Source organism: Heteronotia binoei, chromosome 4 (genome assembly GCF_032191835.1).
Source record: "Heteronotia binoei isolate CCM8104 ecotype False Entrance Well chromosome 4, APGP_CSIRO_Hbin_v1, whole genome shotgun sequence".
Taxonomy (NCBI): Eukaryota; Metazoa; Chordata; class Lepidosauria; order Squamata; family Gekkonidae; genus Heteronotia; species Heteronotia binoei.
This window is the reverse complement of record NC_083226.1, coordinates 119,022,329-119,047,946: the sequence shown is the minus strand read 5'-3', so window position 1 is coordinate 119,047,946 and position 25,618 is coordinate 119,022,329. Positions and strand designations below refer to the sequence as shown.

The 25,618-nt window shown below is 36.9% G+C and overlaps 1 protein-coding gene across 4 annotated transcripts in view; it reads right to left on the bottom strand.

The window, feature by feature from the left end:
- Window positions 1-1,038: 1,038 nt before the first annotated feature.
- MCTP1 (multiple C2 and transmembrane domain containing 1) overlaps window positions 1,039-25,618 on the bottom strand; it is a 457,667-nt gene continuing 433,087 nt past the window's right edge. For all 4 annotated transcript variants that reach the window (XM_060235683.1, XM_060235684.1, XM_060235686.1 and 1 more), the window contains 4 exons: window positions 14,396-14,505; window positions 8,573-8,682; window positions 4,559-4,656; window positions 1,039-2,887 (listed from right to left, as the gene is read on the bottom strand). In XM_060235683.1, coding sequence (XP_060091666.1) covers window positions 2,816-2,887; window positions 4,559-4,656; window positions 8,573-8,682; window positions 14,396-14,505 — 390 coding nt within the window. In that variant the 3' untranslated portion in view covers window positions 1,039-2,815. The remainder of the gene's footprint in view (window positions 2,888-4,558; window positions 4,657-8,572; window positions 8,683-14,395; window positions 14,506-25,618) is intronic.

Below are 25,618 nucleotides of genomic sequence, written 5' to 3'. Positions count from 1 at the left end.
TATCCCTTCAGTGTTGGATAGACTACTAGGTGTTTTCATTTTTTAGGCACTGCTTTAGTATTGGACCTGAACAGCTCTACAAAACTCATATTGATGGTTTTCTAATCATTTACAAATGAAAGCTCTGATTTCTGAATGTGCAAAGGTAAAATCCTAAGGCTACTTCCCTAATGCACATTTTGGGGTAAATTCCACTAATCCATATCTGTGCCCATATGTTTTCCAAATCGAGCAAAAAGCCACTCAATTTGTGAATGTGAATTTATTGACACCTTACTAGACAAGCCCCTGCCTCTGCCACTAATGTTTGCACAGCATTCTAAACAACGATTAATGCAGCATCTCTGAAGGGAACGTTTTCCTTACTCTGTGATGAGATCCAAAAATGTACAATTAAAACCAGAATTCAATGACAGAAAAACTGAACATGTTGCAATTTTTTTCATCTGTAAATCTGAAATTGTTTTAAGAAGCCTATAAAGCTGCTTTGTAGCAGAATAACATTACCATAAACAAAAGCCTTTTAAAAATATGCCTTAGGTGCAATTTCAAAATAAGGAGCTTAACAGGTGTAGATGTTCACTCCAGAATTAATTTATCAGCAGGAGCATCTTGAAACACTTGAGGAAGGGTTATTCCCCAAAGGTATTTCCTTTCCAAAGCAGAACAGCAACAGCCTATAGACAAGTCACAGGGAAAAAACTGTTATGAGAAATTTAGTATTAATTAATGAATTAATTAAAATTCTCTTATATTGGTTCTAAGACTGAAAATTGGTGGCGGCACCTGAAAAAATGTGCACAACGAACTCAGAGGATACTTATTTAGCGGTTACTTATTTAGTGGTTGTGTTATGTGACAATGGGGAGGGGAAGAGAGAAAGATACAAGCCCCCCTCCCTCTGTGCCTCTCCATGTCAAAGTGTATGCAGCCCTTTACTCAAAAAAAAATTGCTTTGTGAGGAAAATTTGTCATGACATACAAAAACCCATACAAAAAAAAAATCAACCCATCAAATATCCAAATTAAAACCAACAATTTGTTATATGAGTTTAATGGAGTTAATGTTAAATAAGTATTTTGTACAAGAAAAATGGCTCAAAGAATGATAAGACATTAAGGGAACAAATAAAGAGGGGGAAAAAAGGTTTTGTGTATTAAACAGGACATTGCAGAAGCCCCTGCCTCCATAGTTACATCAGTGCAGATCCTACAGTAAGGTTAGTTGTAGGCATATTGTTCATCAGCAATAAAAAAGAGAGAGACAGGTTCATGAGTACATGTCAAAATTAAATAAATTACTACCACTTGGCAATACAACCACAGAATATTCAGGTCAGACCCTCTTTGTAGTAAGAGAACTTGTTTGGCATTCTTTAAATATGTTATATAAACAGGCAAGATCAAAATAACTCTTTTGTAAGAAAGAGCAACAAATCTTTAAGATAAAAATAATTTTCAAAATTAGCTTTCATGAGAAATGCAATTTAAGAATACCTTTAGGCATAAGTAACTGTATCTACATTTTCCTGTGCATACAATACTATCATTCTCTTCCCCAACCCCAAAGTACTATTTTGACAGTAGTGCAACAGAACTTGGTAAGCAACCATGTCAGACTGAATGCCCTGTATGAACAGCAGCAATACCCACTCACTCACTCACTCACTCACTCTCTTTCCTGTGAGTTCAAAATCAGTTTATCCTTACTTCGTCCTTCAGTACCTCACTTGGAGCTAGTTCTCTGTAAAGACTATCTGGTAAAGTCCTTGGGTGTACATACCTGACCTCTGAGGGTCACAGCTTAACAAAATGTCTCTAGCTACTCCTTAGACAATGGTAATGTTTTGAAATGTAAACCATATTTCCCTTCTATAAACTGGTATATCAATTCTTCTACCAATATTGTACTTTTCCTCTACACTGTCATTCGCCATGGCAAAGTATTATGCTATAGTCTTTTAACATGACATTTTAATTAGGAAGCAAACATTGTAGTTTCAGCATTCTTTATGTGCACAAAAGGTGTTCATACCCTGACACCAGAAGCAATATAGTTTTAGTCTGATAATATTTTCTTTACAATTGAGCTAAAATGCAGATTATTCACTAAGCCAGTTAGTACAAATCAAGAGGCGTGGTGATATAAAAACTTAGCTATGCAATCAGTTATAAACCTGGCAGTATTTCAGATACAGGTGTTTTCTTCCAAAGTCTTGCGGTGGAATGATAAAAGTGTTAAGAAATCTCTTTAAATCTTTGGAGATCCAGTCAAACATTCATATATAGTGTAGACTGCTCATGTTCAGGTAAGCCCCAGTTGGTTGATTATTTGCAGCAGGATCTAATTACAGATTTTTTAAAAATAAAATGCACTAAGTTCCTTTGCATTATACTGGTAGTGAATGTAGAAAACATTTAAAACAATATCAATGATCTTTCTCAGATAAAAAGATGGGTCATGCATGAATCTTTACCTTTTAAAAATTAACCAGGGCTGGAGTTAAAAGCATAATTTAACACTACTTTTGCTACCCAATTGTTTGAGTCCCATCACTTACCATTTCACATTCATTCTATCAATAGACCATCTCATCTAACAATGTTTGCAAAAAGCATACGCCATATGTGAAACCATCTTTTTAGTCCTGCACAAATATATATTCACTGATAAATCCCTTTGTATAGAATTTACAGTTTTCTCCATTGTGATGAAAAGGCAAAATAAATAAAGCTTATAGAGAGGAAATACTCCTTAGGTCTTGGGCTCATTTTTCCTAGAACAGATGCTGGTCTCCACAGCACATGAAATTGGCTAGCCAGGGTTGTTTTTCTTTCTCCGACTTGGACTGTGAGTAGGATCTTGTTTCAGTTCTTGGTACTGCACCTGTTTAAACAAAGTTCAGGGGGAAATTTCAGCTCAACAACTTTTTAAAAAAATCCATCCATAAAAGCAAGATATTATTCTTTGGAAGAAGAGAAGTGCTACACAGGAAATGCACCTGAAATGCCCCTCATAAAAAATCCTAGCAGATTGCTTGGTCAAAGGGAAAAAGAAGCAACAGAAGGAAAAATCATACCACGAAATCATACCACCACCCCATTCCCAGTGCAGGACATTCTTTGAGAATAAATGCTAAGAACAAATGGCAGCCACTTTAAATAGAGGGAAAGAAATATCTGAAAATAATGTTTGAATAATGTATAAAGAATAGAAAACAGTAAGAGTCCAGTAGCATATTAAAGACTAACACAATTTGTGGTAGGATATTAGCTTTTGTGAGTCACTGCTCACTTCTTCCAAAAGGTCTTACCCGACCACAAATTTTATTAGTCTTTAAGGTGCTAGTGGACTCCTGCTGTTTGATACTGCTACAGACACTTACATGGCTACTAATCTTGAACTTGTTTAAAGAATAGCATTCTCAAGAGTGGTCCATCTGGTTGGGCACTAGCATTAAAAACTGGGTTACTTCTGTTTGTTTTTTAACTTATGCTGTAATCATTCATATCAGGTGAAAATCTGACCCTGGGTTAATGGAAATATTCACAGCTTAAAATAAATGGCACATTTAACCTAGATGAAGGATTTCTAATTCATATGTGTTTGTTTCTGCAGTTAGGTGATTTATGTGCAGAATAGGCAGCACTCTGGTTCATGTAAAATCCTGTTCCCATTCAAGAAGCCATTTAAGGAATATTAGCACTACTACAAATTTCCACTACCAGCAAGTGGCAACCATTATTCTGTGCCTATCTTGCTGGACAAACAGTTTGCTTTTGCCTATGCACTGCCTTCTGTTCCATTCTTTTCTCTTTCCAGCAGCACTGAAGCAGCAGTGCTTGCTGCAATGCAACACAATTTTAATGTTCTCAGTGGTCTGGATTTAAAGAACTTGCTTATATGAAGAAGGACTATTGCCCTTTTTCTCCTTTGAACAACAAGAGCTATGCATTCCAGAAGAAGGCAGAAATCGATGCCCAAGTCTTTAAATATGCAGAATAGGTTGTATGTTTTGTTTAATCCCACTGAATATTTATACCGTTTTTAGACTCTTAAAGCAATTTACAAGCTGTAATATAAGTGCTCTTTTTATTTCAAAATCTATTGATTTATTAAATGGAAGTCTGGAGTGTTGATTTGATGTGACAATTGAACATTTACAACTGTAATTTTATAGTCTACTTAAACATTTTTTTTAAAATTTAAAAAAACAAAATCAATGGAATCACTAAAATCCATGAGACTAATGGGAAAAAATCAAGGCAGAATTTAAACCTTGTGTACAATATTCCCTGATAGCTGGCTAATACAAACTCCACCGGCCACGGGAAGAATTCTGAGCATTCTGCCCCCCCACCCCAAGGGCCTTCTGAGGCAAAGATTATGGCAAGTCCAAGGACTAATTCCAACCACAGAAAGTGTAGCAGAATAATACTTGGTTTTGTAGGCTTATGAAATTTTTGCATCAAGTGAAAGTATAAAACTTGAGCAAGTGTTTTTTAAAGCGACTGTTAATGACAAGTAGAGTGTTTAAGCTTACAGATATATACATACCACTTGTACATCTGAAGGAACTCTGGAAAGGAAATCAAGTACTTCATTGTTATCAATTGCATACGGACTTCGGAGTTTCTTCGTAAATTTATTGATACCTACACGAAGTTATAGTTTAGGATTTATTAACTGGAAATGTTATGTCCACTTTAAATCCATTTTAGACTAATATACAGAATTGACATAAATGTGTTCTTCACAAGTGCTCCTATTATCCTTCCCTCCCTTCATTTTCTGCTTGAACCAGAGGTAAAATTGCCTTGAGAGGCTCATCAGTGATTTTTTATAAGCTGAACACTTACAAAGATTAGTGCCACATAGAAACATATCAAATATTGCTTACCATGCAGCTCAGCCTGTTAAACAGAAACTAAGGCCCAGTTCAGTCTTACAACATTAGCCCTGTAGCTCACAGGATGGAAAACTAGGATCATCATTTGGCCCTCTGCCATAATAATAATACTAAGCCACTGATGTACAGGGTTTGAACTGCACAATTCTCCCTCAAAAAGTAGAGGGATTGTACAAATCAGGCCATTATACTTAATAAGCTTCCATAATTACCACCATATAATGAAACACTACTTTCAGTGCCAGCACCCATCACCACTGCGTACCCTGATGGTCTGAAGACTCCACATAGTCTAGAATTTATCTACCCAGTGAATCTCCCCTCCCCCCTATACATGACATTTTCTGGACTTCCCCATGATTATCCATAACAATTCACATCCATATTAGATTAATCTGCATGAGCTTGTTTTTTAGGATGGTTCAGAAGGTTCAGCTGCAGTTCAGTACAGCCACTATACTGCTAAATGGCACCAATCATAAAGGTCACATTTCACCCATGTTAGAACACCTCCATTACCTTCCTGTTTACTTATAGGCCCAATTCAAAGCCCTAAATAATGGGTCTCTAACATGATGCCCATGGACACCACAAGACCTGGTAATATCTTCCCTATTTCCCATCAGGTGTTTTTAGAAAGTGGGTGAGGTCAGCTGTGCCACTTGCCCAGCAGGGTTCTGACTGGTCACTGGAGATCCAATACACAGGGCAAATTAAAATAACATTGTTCCAGTGGCAGCTGCTATCACAGTTTTAGACTCTCTCATTCCTCTTTCTCAGTGAATTTTTTCAATTACTCCTATTCTCTCCACTTACTTTCTCTATTTGTGTATGACTCCACCTCCTACGACAGCCATTTTGTGATTAGTCCAGCTCCCACAGCAGCCATTTGGTGGCTGTGCTCAGAACTCCAAAGGTACCTAACAGGCTCAAAAAAGTTGGGAACCTCTGCCCTAAATGGCTTGGGATCAGGGTACCTACAGGACTGTTTTTCTTCATATAGTTCTTCTTGTCTGTTAGGGTGTGATCAGATGTGCAGTTTGATCCATTTTTGTTAAAATGCATAATCAGACAGCAACATCTGTCTATTGTGTCAGAGTCATCAACATCTCATTTCCTCCCCCCACCTAACCATGTGTTTCTTTGATACTTGTGAAATCCAGTCCTTTTGGGTTGAGTTGGTTTCAAACTGGATTTCCTGTTGTCTGATCCCTCTATTGCATACCCAAGTGGTCAGGCAGGTCTGAGTGGTTTATTGTTATTCAAGGCCTGCTAGTTACTCATATATGCATAACTTCATATTTGCACATCACTCTCTCTCACATACATAGAAGCTTCTATTGGTTTCTTTTTAAAAAACTTCCACAGAAAGATCCCTGTGTATGTCAGTTTTTTTCTTTGCTTTGGAGCATGCAGGGTGGGAAAGGGGTTACTTGAAAAGAGGTTTTCTTCAGAGAAGGGAGGGAGAGGGGAGATGGCAGTCTGCAGCCAATGGCTGTGACTCCAGCTTTGCTCCCAGCTTTGAAATAAAAATACCAGCAGCACAGAGGACACAAGATGAGGCTTCTCTATTCCCTCTCCCTGTCTTTGAAATGCTGAAGTTTTCAAATGCACAGTTTAAAAAACACTTCCTCCATGCTGGACTATATATCGCAGCAGCTTCCTCCAGCAATCCTATTGTCCACCAGCTGCTGCCATTCTGCCAGGGCTTTGACGCATAAGCACTTATGTCCATGCTCAGAACGAAGACAAATTTTAAAAAGAAGCCCATTGCCCCACTCTGTGGCTGCTGCATCTGATCAATCAACCATGGGGTGAAAGGATGGTAAGGTGGGTGAAGTGGGGATGTCTGGTCAAAACTCTCCATTACAAAGAAAACTGGATCAAATGAGGAGTGCTGTCAAGCCTCAGAAGTCCAACGTCTGACTGCACCCTTAGAATCTTATTCTGAGGTCCTGCTGTTTCCCCCATTTCTGAGCTGAGGGGGACAGTAGCTACAGGGATGCAAGCTACACACTGAGAAATTCCTGAAGATGTGAGGGTGGAGCCTGTGGAGGGCAGGGTTTGGGGAAGGGAGGGACCTCAGCAGGGTGTAATGCCACAGAGTTCACCCTCCAAAACTGCCATTGTCTCCAGGGAAACTGATATATGTTCTCCAGAGATCAGTTGTAATTCTGGGAGATCTCCAGCATGCACCTGGAGGTTGACGTGGGAGCATTCACACTATACTAAATAATGCATTTGGTAACTGGATATTTGCTATTCTTACACAGCAAAAATCTAGTTGCAAAATGCATTATGTAGTGTAGTGTGAAGGCATCCTGTAACAGAGTGTTTTCAAGTAGGTCAGCTTTAGAACATCCTCTTTTGCATACTTGCCTTGTATCAGATGTGTTTCTGGTGCCTGGTGAAAACATACTTCTTTTCACATGCTTTGTTATTAACTTCTCTGTCTCTGATTATAGTATTGTTAAGTGTTTTATTGTTTGTTGCTTATGTATTTTAACCTTGGCGATTGTTTAGTGGATTTTTAAGAAATGTTTTAGCTTTTCAATAGTATTTTTTTTGCTGATTGTGTCAATATTTATATGCTCCATTGTACTTTACTGTTTATGAGTCGTTATTATAAACCAAGTCAGGAATTAGTTTTCTGGTTGAGGGGGTGTGACATACATGTTTTTTTTTTTAAACCCAGCTAACCAACAAACCATGTAACTGGAACAGTTTGTGCCTTTTCTTTCTTGCTTCTTCTTTTTTTAAAAAAGTCTCTAGGTGATATTCCTTATTCCTTGCAGCTGCGCTTTAGATATCCATTTTGGCAGATTCATTCAAAGCAGACTTCAGTATTATCAAATAGAATGTCTGTCTACTGTGAATACTGCAAGTATCCAACTGTGAAAATTAAAGAGCTGTGGTTCCATTAGTTAGCTCATATTTTTTGTCACTAATCTTTGCAAATATGCTGTTTAGTAATTCTTCAAAATCAGTACATAGAGGCCAATTTGCAGACATTGTACTTGCATAAAAGAAAAGCTGTTTCTTCAACCATTCATTTCTGTATTCTGAGGGGATTTCATACAAGATTTCCTTTTTCTCAGATACAGTAAGAAAATGCAGAATAATGCTCTCTGTAGACAAATGCATGAGTATATTTTGTGTATCTTGCTAGTTTAAAATGCATGCAGGTACAAAACAATATTGGATATTGCAACGCACCTACATATGTTTTTATTCATTTAAAGGTGACCCCTTCATGCTTGACTTCTCAGCACTGACTATATATATTTCCATCTGATAAAAGTCTGAAAGAGCTTATTGTTCTAAATGCACTATATAAATTGAAATGCCACTGTTTGTATATAAGTAGTGAAAATAAATCAACGTAATATCTAGACAAAGCTGCAGCTTGATAGATGAAGAATCTTCATGGATACATGTTTATAGTATGATGAAGTCTAAAATGCCAGACAAGAAAAATGAAATTGGCAGGTGGGCCTAAATCTTTACACAGTTGTGATTTCTAACTAACCTGTCTGTTTCCATCATGCAGTAGTTTCATGATCATAAATACACAGAACTACTGACAGTCTAACTCATTCCTTAAAAACTGCTTGTTCTATGTAGCACAGCCAGCTTTGGAAGGGGAAAAAAGCTTTACTTACCCCAGACAAGGACAATGTATCTCAGTGGAATAAAATATAGGATGACTGTGAACACAGAGAAGGCAACAATGGCCAGCCAGCTTAAGAATGGAACAGTCCAGTTGAAGGTACTGAATGAAAAATTAATTCAAGTCAGAAAGGTAATTATCAAGGAACAGATATAATTTAAAAAAAAGTGTCAGCCAGGCAGTGTGTAGATCTATAAATGGTGAAAAAACGAGAGTAGTTTAAGAAGGCAGAAACAGAGTATGATGTATAGTGGGATTTAAACTAACTCCCTAGCATGTACCAGTGAGGTTGAAAGTCTCCATTCCATGGGAGAACAGAGCTTCTTTCAGCTCCACAGAATATTCTTCTTTTTACGAATTACAAAACATCCCAGTGCTTTGCTTCCTCTCTGTCCCCCAAAACTGCCCTTTTATCAAAACAAACCACTTTCAAGAACAGCACGCAAATCTTTATGATGCCTTCAAGGTGCAGTACAAACTGTCCACACTAAAGTTCTCCTCTCTTGCTCTCTGACTAGAGGTTCAGGAAATATTTGCCTGCTAGCTGTCCATGTATGGCAAAACTCCCTGGCTGTGGTCACATGTCGAAGACAGATATGAGGACATGTATTATGTTTAGTAGTTTTAATTTAGAAGAACAGTCTTAGGGTGAATAGAGAGGAGAGGGAAAAAAGACAGAATTAGGATAAAACTAGTCATAAAAATAAGGAAGAGGAGATGAAGAGAGCAAACCTGCACAAGTGTTAGGGAAACAAGAAGGAACTTCTTACAATATTCTTGTTCTTGAAAGAGGCAGGAGGGCATGCTCTGTCTTTTGGAATAGCACACCTATCATCTACTCAGGAGGCTGAGTAAGCTGACTGAGTGCCCTGATGTCAGGACTGCTAATCTTTCAGACCAGACTAGAAAAAAGAGGGGGTGGGACTTTAATTCTACAATATAAACAGCAAACAAATGGCAACAGGTCAAACAATCAGTTCAGCTAACCAATCAATGTTCTAAAAGTGAGAACTAGCACAGAAAGAAAGAAGTCACAGGGGGCAGCTTCTATTTTCTCCATACATGTAACATCCAGGACAATTGATCACCTGAATAGGAAGTGGCTGACAGAATGCCCTTCTGGCTCTCCTGAAAGCTAGACTTTATGGTAAGAAATTCCTTTGCTTTCCTAGGCATTCTCTATCCTTCAGAATAGAGATGTAGTATAGCAGCACCCTGACTGAGTGTGGTTCCAGGCAGAAGTGGTGAACAACCCTCTGTAGAAGTAGAAAAGAACAAGAGTCCAGTAGCACCTTAAGGATTAACAAAGTATGTGACAGGGTATGAGCTTTTGTGAGTCACTGCTCACTTCTTCAGATACCCATCTTAAACCTTCTGTAGAATTCTCTTACAGAACTCAACATATGAAGAGGAAAGATTCTGTAGTAGTAAGTAAGCATATGCAGACTCCTATATTGCAATAAAGATCCCTAAGCTATTTGGGAAGAGTTGTTTTAGACATCTTTTCCCCATAGATCGTCCAATTAAAAGAAACAAATACAGCTTCTGGTTTTCAGGTGAAGACTGTTCTGTCAAGGTAAAACCTGATAATTCTCCCCAAAAAAACTGGACAACACCAACTTGTTTCTTCTGAATAAACTGAGGAGAAAAGGATAATTACTTTAACAGACAATGCCCACTTTCAGCATAAAGGAAGGATCTGGTCTGGTCTACTACTTACTCCTAAGAAAGACACACCTTTAGATTAGTGGAAAGGGCCATGTGCTCAAATACCCACCTAGAGCTTCAAGTTATATAAAAAAGGAAGAGTGATTTTCCAACCACTATGTGCCAGGAAGTCTTAAAAATGCTTATTAACTCTTAATCTGCAAATTTACTATCTAGGATTTTGGTATCTGTGTGCATTTGTGTTACGTGCCATCAAATAACTTCTGATTTATGGCGACCATATACATTTATGACCTCCAGAACATCCTATCATTAACAGCCTTGCGCAAGTCTTGCAAACTGAGGGCTGTGGCTTCCTTTATAGAGTGAATCCATGTAATGTTGCGTCTTCCTCTTATCTTGCTGCCTTCAACTTCTGCTTGCATTACTGTCTTTTCCAGTGACTTGTTTCCTCATAATGTGACAAAAGTACAATAGTCTCAGTTTAGTCATTTTAGCTTCTAGAGAGAGTTCAGGCTTGATTTGATCTACATCCTACTTATTTGTCTTTTGGGCAGTCCACAGTATCCATAAAACTCTCCTCCAACACTATATTTCAAATGAATCAATTTTCTTCCTGTCAGCTTTTTTCACTGTTCAACTTTCACATCCATACACAGTAATAGAAAATACTATTGTATGAATTATTTTGATCTTTGTAGCCAATGTCACATCCTTAAACTTAAAGATCTCTTCTAGCTCTTTCATGGCTGCCCTTCCTGTTCTCAATCTCCTTTTGATTTCTTGGTTGCTGTTTCCTTTTTGGTTGAAGATGGAGCCAAGGAATAGAAAGTTGGTATCTAGTGCATTTTATTAGCATATGCTAGAAAATATCAAGTCAAAAAGCCACAAAAGGCATCACTATCAAAAGGGTATTTATGTAACTTGAAATTGGTTTTACTGTAATGCTGTTTTGTTATTATGTTGATTTTACAACATGATTTTATTCATGTTGTACTCTGCCCTGAGCCCCTATGGGGAATGGGTGGAATATAAATAAACAAATAATAATAATAAAAAAACAACTTTTTTCTTTATAAAGGAAGTCCCTCATTATCTCTCAATAGTCAGCCAGTAGATAGATAAAATGATTTCACCAACCAGTCACTGTCAATGAAAAACTAGTTCCAGAGTTCTAGATACCACAACCAGAGTTTCTTTAGCTATTTTCCTCATACAAGGTGTTCTCTCCCTTCCCATTTGCCTTTTATTCTCCCAGCATTTTTTTCATATCTTCAGAGTGGGCATTATATTATAAGAAAATAAGAAGATCCATGCTGGATCAGATCAGTGGTACATCTAGTCCAGCGGATTCTCTTGAGATCTAACAAAAGGGGTCACAGAGGCTGAGGACTTCCCCTGGTGTTGTCTCCTGGTTCTGGTATTCAGAGGTTTACTGCCTCTGCATGTGGCAAAAGACAGATGCAATGCAGAGCTTCTAGCCATATCATCCTCTAGGGACACCTGCTTTTAACATCAGGGCAAGTAGAAGACTGAGTTTTTATTCATATTCTTGTTGCTTATCTTGGTGCTACAGATTCTCACACATGCATGATACACAGCAGCACTAACTCATCAGCAAATTCTTTTAAAATCTGTGTAATTCCCTTTTTTATTTTACATACTTACCAATATTAACCTTGCCTTACTTTGCTAGCAATTCAGATGTCAGTAATGAGCTCTGAAGCCCAAACTACATATTATGCAGGAGATATATTGATGCCATACTGCTGTGCCAGGGTTTTAAATTCCCCTCTTCACCATTTCCTTTAAAGAAATCATCACCTGAGCTGATATTAGATATAGGAGCAGAAAATATAGCCTCTAGTCATACTGGGATGAACAGTAACTCATGATAGAGTGGGAATTTTTAGGAAAAGGTTCTTAGAACCATGCTCCTAATTCAGCACCCTACCCAGCTACTTTGAACGTCAAAGATAATACTGGGAAACCCTGTCACAGATCTTTCACATAATATGTGGTTTCACACCCAGAGAACAGTATAACACGCAACAGAGATATCTTCAGAAATGAATTTTATTCACTGCATTCTTTCCCAAACTAGTATTTTGTTCCATTTCCTTTAGACAGCTTCTCTCAAACTGCTGCCTCCTCTCTCTCAGCATACTGCCCTCTACAACAACAAAAAGGCACAATAAAGTTTATTACAGTTCCTTTCTGTCTAAATTTTGTCTCTTCTGTGGATACTTTGACAATACTGATTGCTGTGCATTTTTGGATGTTTCCAAGTTGGACTATTCATACAATCTTCATTGGTGTGGATTGTAAGAGATATTATAAGACAACCACAACTACTAAACACCTCAGTTAGTATTTCTCAAAGGCATTCTGATCTGTACTTGAATAATTTTGGAATAGGGAAGTTCATGAGGTGAACCACTGCGAAGAAAACAAGCCAATTGTGCCATTACAGATCATAACTGAATACCACTATCAATCTTGACTCCTGTTATCCCAAGTACCTGGAGAAGTCAGTCTCATCCCAAATTATCTCCAACTGAACTTAGCATTCTGGGATGGGACAAAGGTTTGATGCATTGGACCCATAGCGTTTTTCAGTTCCCCTTTATAGTCTCCCAGTTCTTCATTGTCTACCATTCTTCATCAGCTCTCACATTATTAAACTTGGCTCCAAGACTGACTCTACTAGCAAACAGTAGCCTTGGGAATATGGGTAGACAATATAGTTCCCCATGGAAATGACTTATTACAACAGGTATAACTGGATATTTTTGCTCCCTTGTCCAGCATCTCTCTCCTCTCCACCTCTAATACACTAAGTATGGCAGTAGTCATTCAACTGACTATGTTAGTGAAACATCTTGAAAAAGCCCACCATCAATAAAATGCAAACCAAAACCAAATGTTTAACAGGGGGGCATCCATCCATATGATGTTTAACTTCTGCATAATTTTAGTAAATACAGTTCTTCAAAGTATATTCCTATGGGAATAAAAGCTGACATTTCTATAAATAAAAACAGCAATCCTGTGTCCATAATACATTAACTAGTGTACATTAATGCATTTCCATTACTATAACTGAGGTCAATGAGCGCAATTTTCACAGAACTGAAGATAGAATCTATGTTATAATATTATACACACAGAGAGATCTCAAATTATTCAAAGCATATTAAATAGAACCAGCACAGTGTAGAGATTAGAATGTTAGACTAGGATCTGGGAGATGCCTTACACAGCCGTGAAAGCTCACCGGGTAACTTTAGGCCAATTACATATTCTCAGCCTAACCCGCCTTATAGGGTTGTGAAGATAAAATGAAGGGGGGGAGAATGTTGTAAGCCAGTATGAGAACCCATTGGGGAGAAAAGTGGACTATAAATGAAGAAACAATGTGGAAGGAATTTGGCTCATTATTTTCTAATAAATAAGTCAGTATTGGGGTGAACCTGAAGTTTTTATATAGTTCTGTTATAATTAAATCTTAACACTGAAGTGTTTTTCATGCCTAAGAGCTCTTAGAGATAATCCCTTCCATATCAACATCTAATGTATTATACCATTTAATAGGAAGATGACTTGCTACGCTAGGGCAAGAAAGCTCAACCAGAGCAGTTTGATTGGATGTAGGAACTCTCAGTTAAAATGTATTTATTTAATTTAAAAATGTATACCCTGCCTTTCTCCAAAGTGGCTGACATCCTTCTCATCTTCATTTTATTCTCACAACAACTCTGTGAGGTAGGTTAAGCTAAGAGAGTGTGATTGGCCCCAGATCACCCAGTGAGCTTCTATGGCAGAAGCAGGGATTTGAACCTGGGTCTAACACTAAAGAGTGTTTGATGCTTGAACTACAACTTGGCGTATTTCATCCTTCAAAGATGTATTGTACCCCACCACCCCGGGTCAAATATCTTTTCTAACATTCTGATTAAAACAATAGTTCTTTTATATCAGCAACAACCAAAGTAAAAACAAAGATATTACTAATTTTTTACTAAATAATATTTTTGTCCTCTACCCAAGGTATGTAAAATTTTGTAATTTGATTTTTTGGAGGGGGGTGGGGAACACACACGTGAACAGCTTTTGAACAACTGATCATCCTTGCATCCATACTCACTTCTTTATCCTTTCTCCAAAGGAAGCCACTTCATCAAGGATGTTCTGGACACTGACACACACTTCCTGGATGGCATAGAGCTTATTCATAAATCCTTTCTTTTCACTGTCCTAAGGATTAGAAGAAAGAAGTAAAATCAGCCATCACAAACATATTTGTTGCTAATACTGGAATTGTTATAGTTTTCCCTTGAAACACATGGAGGTCATCAAGAAAGTAAACTGGAATAATTTTTTGACTGCATATTGAGGAATCATTTATTTCCCCATACTTTGAACCTTGTGCATGGTGAGTATATAAAAACAATACACCACAGTGAACAGCTTCAACTCTCACTGTATCAATTTCTTAAATACAAGTTCCAATAATTCAGTAACCTGCTTATATGTTAGGGATGCCAATTTCATATCCTGTGCATTTTGGTATAAGATAATCATCAGTCTATTACTATCTCACATTTCTGAAATGTACTTTCTGCTATTGGCAAGAGTATATCTGAATTTCAAAAAGATAAAAGCTTCTTTGGAAGTATAATCCTTAAAAAAACAAGCCACAGACCGGGTTGGGTTTAGAATGGTTTAACAATGTTTCTCTACTTTTCCCCACTGTTTTGTAAAAGCCTGGCACTCACTTTTTAAATTACGGAAAACATGAAGTATAATTTTTTAAAAATGTATTCCATTCTTATGGTATTATCATTCCAATGAAATCTGTTCAATTGGAAATACTACTCAGTGGCTTTGACTTTTAGTTTGTTTGAACAATGGAAACACCACACTTGTCTCCCATTGCCTGTTTCCTATACCACTGATTTTTCCTTAAGACCTATTTCAAGGGTCAATTCAATCATATTTTTAAAAATTATTACGGAAACATAAATACAAAAGACTCTGAATTAGTGTCAATATTTCTTAAATTTTTACTAATACTTAATATCTCATTAGCTAAAAAGAAAATTGGCAAATTTTTGTATTAATTTTCTGTCTAAATCAATTTTCTGTCTGAATCAAGACGTAGATCTTCATACAAACTTTAATCAACCAAATATTCTCTCATGATAATGACAATGAAAGAATTTATCAAAGGATATTTATGCATGTTTGAACTATTTGTAATGATTCAGTATACATAAAAAAAATCCTCAATGTATATACACCATAACTATGACATTTCCTTGATGTTTATTGCATTTGTGTGGTGGGGGGGGACCAGATGCGCTATATACAGTAGAGGTGGTCTACAGTGGTATAGTTGTAAACCCCTAGGATACGGAGGTTCTTATTTATGTTGTTGCTGCTACAATCTTTCCAGAAAATCTAACCACATAACTAAAGGACTGTGAACCTATTGTTACGATAATTACTAAGTAAACAATAATTCAACCTCAAGTATCAACTGCTTTCTGTTCCCACTTATGCCTCTTTAGTTTTGATTTCCAGATCTAAGTGTATCTTGATTCATCATCAGATCTTGTGTGGAAAGAATGCTATCAGCATAACAAAAACAATATCCTTTCTTATATCTCTACAGCTCAATAGGGATTTCTTTGGAGATCCTGAAGCTATTTTTCTTCACAAATATTTTTAACAAGACAAACTTGTACCTTCTTGAATGCACATCTGTTGTAAATCAACTCTTTTAAAAGGAAAGGGCCACTACACCCTCTTCTGTCCCACTGCATGCTTTCCTTCAGAGTTTAAAGGAAACGTGTTGACATATTCTGAGGCTATCACAGACAAAACAGCATAGGAAAGAGGAGGCAGCTAGAAGGATAAGGGTTCAGCTTTTCTTAAACTAATTCCACATGGTCCATAAACCATTAGCTGTTTTTTATTTCCTGCTCTGAAGATTTGTACAAAAAATAATCTAAGCTAGAGAAAAGCTAGTTTTCCCCAGGAAGGTGCTGTGTTAGCAAACAACATGTGAGCCACCTTCAGTGAACTAAAGTCTTTAATAATCCATTTTTCAAACACTACTAGTATTTCCTGTTCAAACAAAGATGGACTGTAGCTGGAATCAATTTTATCATCAGTATGGCTGTAATTGCCAACTTTCTGGAAATGATTGTCTTTTAAAGACTGGGTAAAAGTGCAAACAACAGTTTTACAGGTATTTAATTTCAATTGTATGTTTGCATACAGTAGAGTTTAAGAAACGCAAGATATTTGGAGCAGGAAAGTAGACTAGAGTAAAGCATTAAAATTGTCAGGTTAGTCTTGTTACTTTGTCTTGAGTTCACAAAAAACAAAAGGTAATTCAGCAGGGAATTAGATCTGTTTCTCAAAGCACTACAGAGTAAACTTTACAGTGTGGCATAATATGCTACACATTAGCCTAATCTTGGTTGATTTTCAACACAGTTGGAACATAATACAGGCTACCCAGATATTTCTAAAACAGAACAATCTAAGAAAAAAAAATCCATTTCTGCTAATGAAGGGGGACCCCTAAATAATTAATGAATACTCCTATGATAATGAATAAAAGCATGCTTCTGCCTTTAGAAATAGGATGTCTGATGCAACTCTTCGTTAGAAGCACAGACAGCCCCAAGTGGGTGTGAATTCAAGGTTTTATATTAGATAAGAGACAGTGACCTCATTGAGGCCTCTGGATGTGTATTAGTTAACAAAGGGGCCTTAGAAAAGCTTCTCGCTGGAGTTGATAAAAGCATGGAGACAGGAGAAATGGAAAAGTACTAGAAAAAGTTACAAGGGGGTGGGGAATATTGAATCAGATAAGCCTGTGTGCCTGCGCTGTTGGGTGTCTGTGTGAATAAAATGGTCTGTATGTAGAATTATTTTAACTTAGTCATTTTGGGGGCCCATGGCCAACTAAGTTCTGCTCTTGGTACCAAAAGTAAACTATGGTCGTTTTCGCACTCACCTCCAGCCGGCACGACCCCCCTCTTCACCGCGCACTAAATGCCGCGGAGCAGCCTTTTGCGCCGGAATCTCCCGTCGCAAAAGCCGCGCAAACGCCAAACTGCTTTTTGGCGATTTACGTTTGAGCGGCTTTTGCGACGGGAGTTTCCGGCGCAAAAGGCTGCTCCGCAGCATTTAGTGCGAAATCTGCGCAGATCCTGCGCGGTGAAGAGGGGGTCGCACCGGCTGGAGGTGAGTGCGAAAACGACCCTTGTTTCATACCAGTAATATGCGCAGACCTCATTATTTTCTCTGCTTCACTACTTCTTCCATTCTCTTCAGCCACAATTACACCTCAAAATAAATGGTAGGATTACCATATTTTTGTACATGCGACTCAGTATACTAAAAACAGTAACTGAGAGCAAACACACAGATTTGGCACACAAAACTCACCAATGAGTTTCTAAAAGGACAAATCCCAAGAATTCCTAATTGTTTCTATCCTAGGCTCTACTTTAGGGAAATACAGGATAACATACATCTATTAAAATTGACGTTAAAAGGTATTTATAAAGTTGATTAAGAAAAAACAGATCCTTATAGAACTTAATTATATGTCATCAAAATGAACTTTCTGGCACAGAGCATGTGATTATAGATTGGTCAAAACATCAGGACTGAAACAACTATGAGCTAGTTTTGTGTTCCCAAGGATCATCTTAGACTAATTTTAAAGCCATCCTGCCACTTTTGGAAAACTTAAACTGCACTTGACAAATGAGTTTGGCTCATTTACACAAACTTACACACAATACTGAGCTATAATAACAGCTCTCAGTCCAGCCCTAAGTCTGTATTTGTGCCAGCCAATATACAAGGAAATCCATTGTAAACACCTAATGTCACAAATAATTAATTTGCAGATGTATTTCTCTAGCAATGCAAAGACATATTTAGAGTGTGCAGAATTTCAATGCGATAGCAAATCGTACTGACTGCACGTTGGCTTCAGTTTTCATAAAGGTGGTGACTGACACTCAACTGTACCTTGTTCACAATGTCTATTCAGGGTAGATTTGGAACACTCACCTCACCATTTTGTTAGCAGTTCAAAATGAATAGTAGTTAAAATACTTTTGTGTCTGCATGGTGGCAGCATTCAGCATGGCAACTGGTTGGACTTATTTACAGTTCTTAGCTTGCTTGGATTAACTCTATTCCCAGGGCAATCATCATAGTCAGATCATGCACTATTGAAAATGAGCTACCTAAACATACAGTCATATTAAGAGTATTTGTGATCAGGACTCCATTAACATTGAGTCAGCCAGGTTAAATAAGCAAAATTAAAACACAGACACAGTCTTTCAGTTGGATTTAAACCCATCTTTTATTTTGAACTGATTTTTTTAAACACCAAGATGAAAGATGAGGGATGGGGAATGTGATGGAATCGGCCCGATTCTGCCTTCAGACCCGGTCCCGTCAACTCCCTATTGAGTCGCCAACTCCTGGAGGAAGCTATTTCTCCTCCTGCCCCTTGGGCTCGCTGCCACCACCTGCTCAGTCTAGGGGTTCAGATTGAGAGGAACACGACTCCCAATCCCCCTCTCCAGCTATGAGGCCAGGCCTCAAGGTCCTCTGCCACCCTGTACTTGGGTTTCACAGAGACCTCAGCACTTCTTTGGGGCACCCCTGGAGGATTGGCACCTTATCCAACTGCATGCCTTCCCCCTTCCCCGGGGCCCCCTTTATAACGCAGCGTGGTCTAAAGCGGTTTGGGGATCTATGTGGTACAGAGATGGACTGCCAGCATTTAAAACAGTAAAAATATTTAATTAAAAGAGAAAAAGAAAAGAACAGAAGAACAAAACAAAAACAGTTGCTTGTAAAAGGTTACACAGCACAGCACCCGCACAGCAAACAGCATGACAAAGGAAAGGTGGTTATAAACGCATCGTATTGTCCCTGGTCTAAACTTGCCCTGCCTTGAGAATGACTTACTTGGTCTGACTGCCTGGGGGCCTCATTTTCCTGACTAGCCCTCCCCCCCACAGGCAGGAGCCCACAGGCAAACAACCTCTCTTCCAGAGCGCCAGCTGCAAACTGACTTCTCTTCCTGCCTAACTCACATGCAGAGAACAAAAGAACTTCCTGCCTCTCTAGGAGACTTTCCCCCTAGAGTTGTTGGTTTGGCTCTGGAAGGGAGGGGGGGAGTGAGGGGAAGGCTAGGCCAAAGCCTGCTTAGGAGTTTCATGTTTTCCCTCCCAATGAAGCACCAACATTGACTAAAATGGCGTTTCTCCACAGGGACAAAGGAAATGAGGCAGAAATGGGCATATGTAAGCATTTTTTAAAAATCAATTTTGAAAGTTGATTATATATTATAATCATATATATAATTATATATATGATTATATATTACTCTGCTCTTCTACTGCTCTTCTACTGTGCCGGCTTCTATGAGCCATATAATTATATATTATAATTATATATATAATTATATGGCTCATAGAAGCCGGCACAGTAGAAGAGCAGTAGAAGAGCAGAGTAATGCAGAATGCATTTCAATAGTCAAACTATGAGGTTAGAAAACCAAAACTTGAGAGCCTTTTATTCATGGCACTAAGACTGACTTGATGAGTAAAAATTTGGAAGTTCTACATTGCTGATTTAGGTATCATGTAGTGCTGGGTAACAGTGATACAATGGCTTCTAGACCCTGAACCACTTCTTAAATTATAGATGAATCTGACCAAAAGATGCCAGTTGCAAGGAATCTGAGATTTTATATGCCAAATCTGACTTCCGGGGGAAGAAAATGTCGAGCTGGGCTGCTTCTAATAATGGGAGCAGGCTGGAACTTCTGTTCGGGGTAGTGGAAGGCAAATTAATGCCTACTGATTACTTTTCTCAGTCAGAGATTAGTCCAAGATATGCACAGGAAACTTTGAGGAGATTTACCTTGGCTAAAAGGGAGTCCGGGAGGGGGGGGCTCCTTTGAGTCTTTGAGGGGTCTCCGGGAAGAGTTGCATATTCATCATCTGCAGAAGTTTTCAGAGTCATTTATTTGACATAAGCTCGACAGATCCTAACCTTCTCGGACATTGCTAAACATTTAAAGCTACACAAGACCGGTGGGAATTTGGATAATTGGAAGAGAAGGTACAGTTTACTATTTTTCATTCCGGAACAATTTACAGCTTAATGGAATAAATTTAAAAGGTGGGAAAGGAAAATCTAGAAAGCCTGGAAGAAGAGGGGAGGAAGAGGTGAAATTTGGACTTTATAAATATAAAGGGGAGTGCTAAAAAGTGCAAAGGAATTTATTGTTTAGTCTACTTGCAGTTTTGGAAAAAAGAGCACCATCGTCACAGACCTGCAGCACATTCAAGCAATACAGGAAGTACGTCAAGTATCGTGAGATCTCCTTGCCAGTGTGAATGAGACTTCGTGGCAACTAAAGCAGAAAGTAACGGAAGGAAAACCTACTCTAGGAATATACTATCATTGAGAAACATCAGCGGCCATTGCTGGAAGGTCAAAATTAAAATGTTTTTAAAGAATTTGGGACATCAAAAATTGTTGGAGTTAACTGAGAAGAGGGTAAGAAGATAAATATTATTGGACTTATTATTTGTGTGAACCTCAGATGTTTTTAAAAGGGGGGAAAAAATTGTAAGCAGCAGTAAAAAGTTGCAACCGCCATTTTGAAAGATTTAAAAACTTTAAAAATGGCAAAATTGGGCTTGTTATAAAAGGCAAGTCCTATTCTTTTGAATCTGATAGTCGAATTTGAAATTGGTGAGTTCCAAATTTTTGCTGTTTTTTTAAATGTCTGAACACAAGCAGCCCCGTACAAGGGCTACTTTATTGGGAAAAAATGCAGGACCAATTAGAGGCAATGAAGGCCAGAATGATGGAAGGTGTGATGATAAATGAATAAAAAAATTATTGCAGATTATTGCAATAAAAATATATATTGCAGAGATTAAAAAAGACATGGAAGATCTCAGAAAGGAAACAGAGGAAACATCTAAGAAAGTGCAGTAGGTAGAAGGGAGAATGAAAGCATATGATTCCACCTTGTCGAAAGTGCAAGAAAAAGTGACAATCTATGATTGCAAATTGATGGAAACTCAGATACGTCTGAGAGGAGTACCTGAAAAGGAGGATGGGGATTTAAAAGAATATATAATAAAAATAATTGCAGAATTTTTAGAGGAACATTCTGAACAGTCTAAAAATATGTATGACTATATGTACAGAGTGAACTCACTTTATGCCAATAATTTACCCAGGGATGTTGTTATAAGATATATGACAAAGGAAATTGTGGGAAGGATCATGAACAAAAACTTTGAAAAGACATTGATAGTGGGAGGCAGTAGAGTGAGAATCATGAAGGAGCTGCCAAGGCAAGTGATAAATGACAGAAGAACATATAAAAAATTGACAGAAAAATTGAGAGACAATGGAATGAGGTTTAGATGGATAATACCTGAAGGTTTGAGTTTTGAACTTCAAGGGAAAAGAATCACAATTGCAAATGCGCAGGAAATGCATAGATTTTTTTTAAGAAAATAAAGAATTTGCACCATGATGGGATTACAAATTATTGTCTTGGAATGTAAATGGACTAAATTCACCACAAAAAAGAAGGGCAACATTTCATTGGATTAAGAAACAAAATTGTAATATAATTTGTCTGCAAGAAGTGCACATTAAACAAAAGGATTACAATTTTTTATGGAATAAACAATTGGGAGTGGGTTTTTTTCATTGGCTGAACAGAAGAAAAGGGGAGTGGTTTTTTATATTAAACAAGAATTGGAGCCAAAATTAGTGTTTAAAGATGGAAGATTTTTAGCCATAGAAACAATATTAAATGGAAAGAAAACGTTGTTATTGGGATTGTATGCGCCTAATGGTGCAAAGGATGCTTTTTAAAAAGACATTATGCAACAGCTTGATGAACTGACTTATGACCAAGTTTTGACTTTAATGGAACAGTTAAGAACTTACTGGATAGGTCTGGAGGGAAAAAAATAATAGCAAGGATGGAAAATTGCCAAAGTCTTTTTTTGAATTCGTTAAACAAGAAAATTTGGAAGATATATGGAGGAAATTTAACCCTGAGGTTCGGGACTATACTTTTTTTTCAGCAAGACACAAAACTTTTTCTAGAATTGACATGTTGTGGGGGACTAAAGATTTAGGTCTTATAACAAAGAAAATAGAGATTCTACCTAAAATTGGTGCTGATCACAACCCAATAATGTGGATTACAAAATAGTCCAAGAAGTTGAGAAGATGGAGATTGAATGAAGATTTGCTACAGAATAAAGAAACAGTCACATATCTAGAAAATGAAACTAAAGCTTTTTTCCAAATGAATGACAAAGAGGATATAGAATTTCAGATGGTCTGGGGTGCCTACAAAGCAGTAATGAGAGGAATATTGATTACTTTGAATAATAAAGACAAGAGAGCAAAAGAAAAACAGTTGTTGGACATTCAAAATGAAATAAAGAAAAAGGAAGAGGAGTTGAGAAAAAGGCAAGAGAAAAAGAAAATTTTAAGGGAAATTACAATATTACAAACTCAAATGAGACATTTGCTAAATAAATAAGTGGAATGGAGTTTGAAAAGACTTCAGCAGAAATCTTTTGAGGGAGCAAATAAACCAGGAAAATATTTGGCTTGGCAATTGAAGAAAAAGAGAGAAAATAAAATTATTAATAAAATTGTGGTAGATGGAAGAGAAGTGGTTTCCCAAGAGGGAATAAAAAGAATTTTTTAAGTACTATGCCAAATTGTTTAAAGCTGTTAAAATAAAGAAAGAGAAGATGGATGAGTATTTATAAAAGATAAAAATAGAGCCCTTAACTGAAAATATGCGAAAAGTTTTGAATGATCCAATTGAAAAAATAGAAATTGAAGCAGCAATTAATGCAATGAAAAATGGAAAAGCACCTGGACCAGATGGATATACAGCTAAATATTTTAAAACCTTTAAAGACGAGTTAATACCAAAATTGCAGAAGTTGATGAATACGATAAGAATAAAAGGGAAAATACCAAACACATGGAAGGAAGCTGTTATTTCATTGATACCTAAGGAAGATAGAGATGTCACAAACATAAAAAATTATAACCAATTTCGGTATTAAATAATGACTATAAAATATTTACAAGAATCTTGGCAGAATGGCTTAAACAACATTTGATAAATTTTATAAAGGAAGATCAAGCAGGGTTTCTTCCCAAAAGGCAAATAAGAGACAATATTAGAACTGTTGTAAATATTGTAGAATATTATGAAAGACATGCAGAAAAAGAAGTAGCATTATTCTTTGCAGATGCAGAGAAAACATTTGGCAATTTAAATTGGGACTTTATGTTTGCAGTAATGGAAAAAATGGAGTTGGGAAAAAGTTTTATAAGAATGATAAAAGCAATATACTCTGAACAAAGTGCAAGATTATGTATAAATGCAGATCTTACAGAAGAGATGAAAATTAGCAAAGGTACTAGATAAGGCTGTCTGGTTTCACCATTGTTGTTTATAATGACTCTTGAAATATTATTGATGCAGATCCAAAAAGAAAAAGATATAGAAGGATTAAGAATAAAAGGATTTACTTACAAATACAGAGCTTTTGTTGATGATATAATGTTTATAAACGAAAACCCCATACAAGTTGCACCTTTGTTGTTAGCTAAAATACAAGAATATGGGGAGTTGGCGGGACTTTGTATTAATAGAGAGAAATCAAAAATTTTGTGTAAAAATATGCAGAAGAACAAGCAACAAGAACTACAGAGACTAACGGGCTGTGAAGTCACCTCCAAGGTAAAATATCTGGGGGTGGAGATAACAATGAAGAATATTGATCTGTTTAAAAACAACAATGAGAAGTTATGGCGTAAAATGGATGAAGATATATTAAAATGGAATAAGCTTAATTTGTCATTGTTGGGTAGAATAAGCTGCAATTAAAATGAATGTCTTACCAAGAATAATGTATTTGTTTCAAACTATTCCTATTGTGAAGGATAGTAAACAATTTGATAAGTGGCGAAAAAAAATCTCAGAATTTGTATGGGCTGGGAAAAAAACCAAGGATTAAAATGAAAATTTTGACAGATGCAAAGGAGAGAGGTGGGTTTCAACTACGGAATTTAAAATTATATCAGGAAGCAGTTTGTTTAGTGTGGATAAAAGAATGGAAAACGTTGTTAAATAAAAAACTCCTAGTGCTGGAAGGTCACAGAAATAAATTTGGCTATTTCTTTATTTCTATTATGGAAAAAAGATGGATGGTTTTTTCTCTCACCATTATATAAGAAATAATTTGCTAAATACATGGATGAAATACAAGAAATATGGAGATGAGAGAAGACCGTTATGGATAGTGCCAGCTGAAGTAATAAAAATAACAGCTGAGATAGGTGAAGAAAAGTGGTTGTCATACAATCAACTATTAAAAATTCAAAGTGGCAAAAAAGAATTGAAAACTGCTGAACAGTTGAATCATAAAAATGATTGGTTTCAAATGCAACAAATAAAGAGCTTGGTGGAGAATGATATTAAAACTGAAAGAATAAGAAAAGAGCAAACAGAAATGGAAAAAGTTCTGCTTGGAGACAATGATAAATTAATTTCAAAAGTATATAAATTGCTTCTACAATGGTCTACAGAAGATGAAGTAGTGAAATCTCAAATGGTTAAATGGGCAATTAATGTAAACAGAGAAATACAGATGGAAACTTGGGAATATTTGTGGAAGAATTCTATGAAACTTTCAACATGTCAGAGTATTAAAGAAAATTGTTTTAAGATGATGTATAGATGGTATATGACTCCTAAAAACTGTCAAAGATGAATAATAAGATGCTGGATAGGTGTTGGAAATGCAAAAAGCATGAAGGTTCTTTCTTCCATATGTGGTGGACTTGTGAAAAAGCTAAAATGTTTTGGCAGATGATTCAGCAAGAAATTTCTATGATTTTGGGATATGAATTTAACAAAGTTGTAGAGAATTTTTTGTTGGGATTACAAATGGAAAAATTTCCAAAAGAAGATAGAACTTTAATCTGGTACTTGCGGGGGGAGTGGCTCTGATCAATATCCAGTCAGGAGCTTTTGCCTAACGCTCTCCGAGCTGTCTCCAAAGTTATATCTTTTTTCACCCCTTTAACTATATTTTTTGAACTTTTGAAAGTTGCCTCCGAAAGGGGGGGAAAAAACCAAGCAGAAGGAAAAAAGCTTTCAGCCTTTAACTAATTTCCTGGAACAGCCGTCCACCTCCCACGCAAGGTTGGAGAGAGATGAGGAACCAGAAACTGAAGA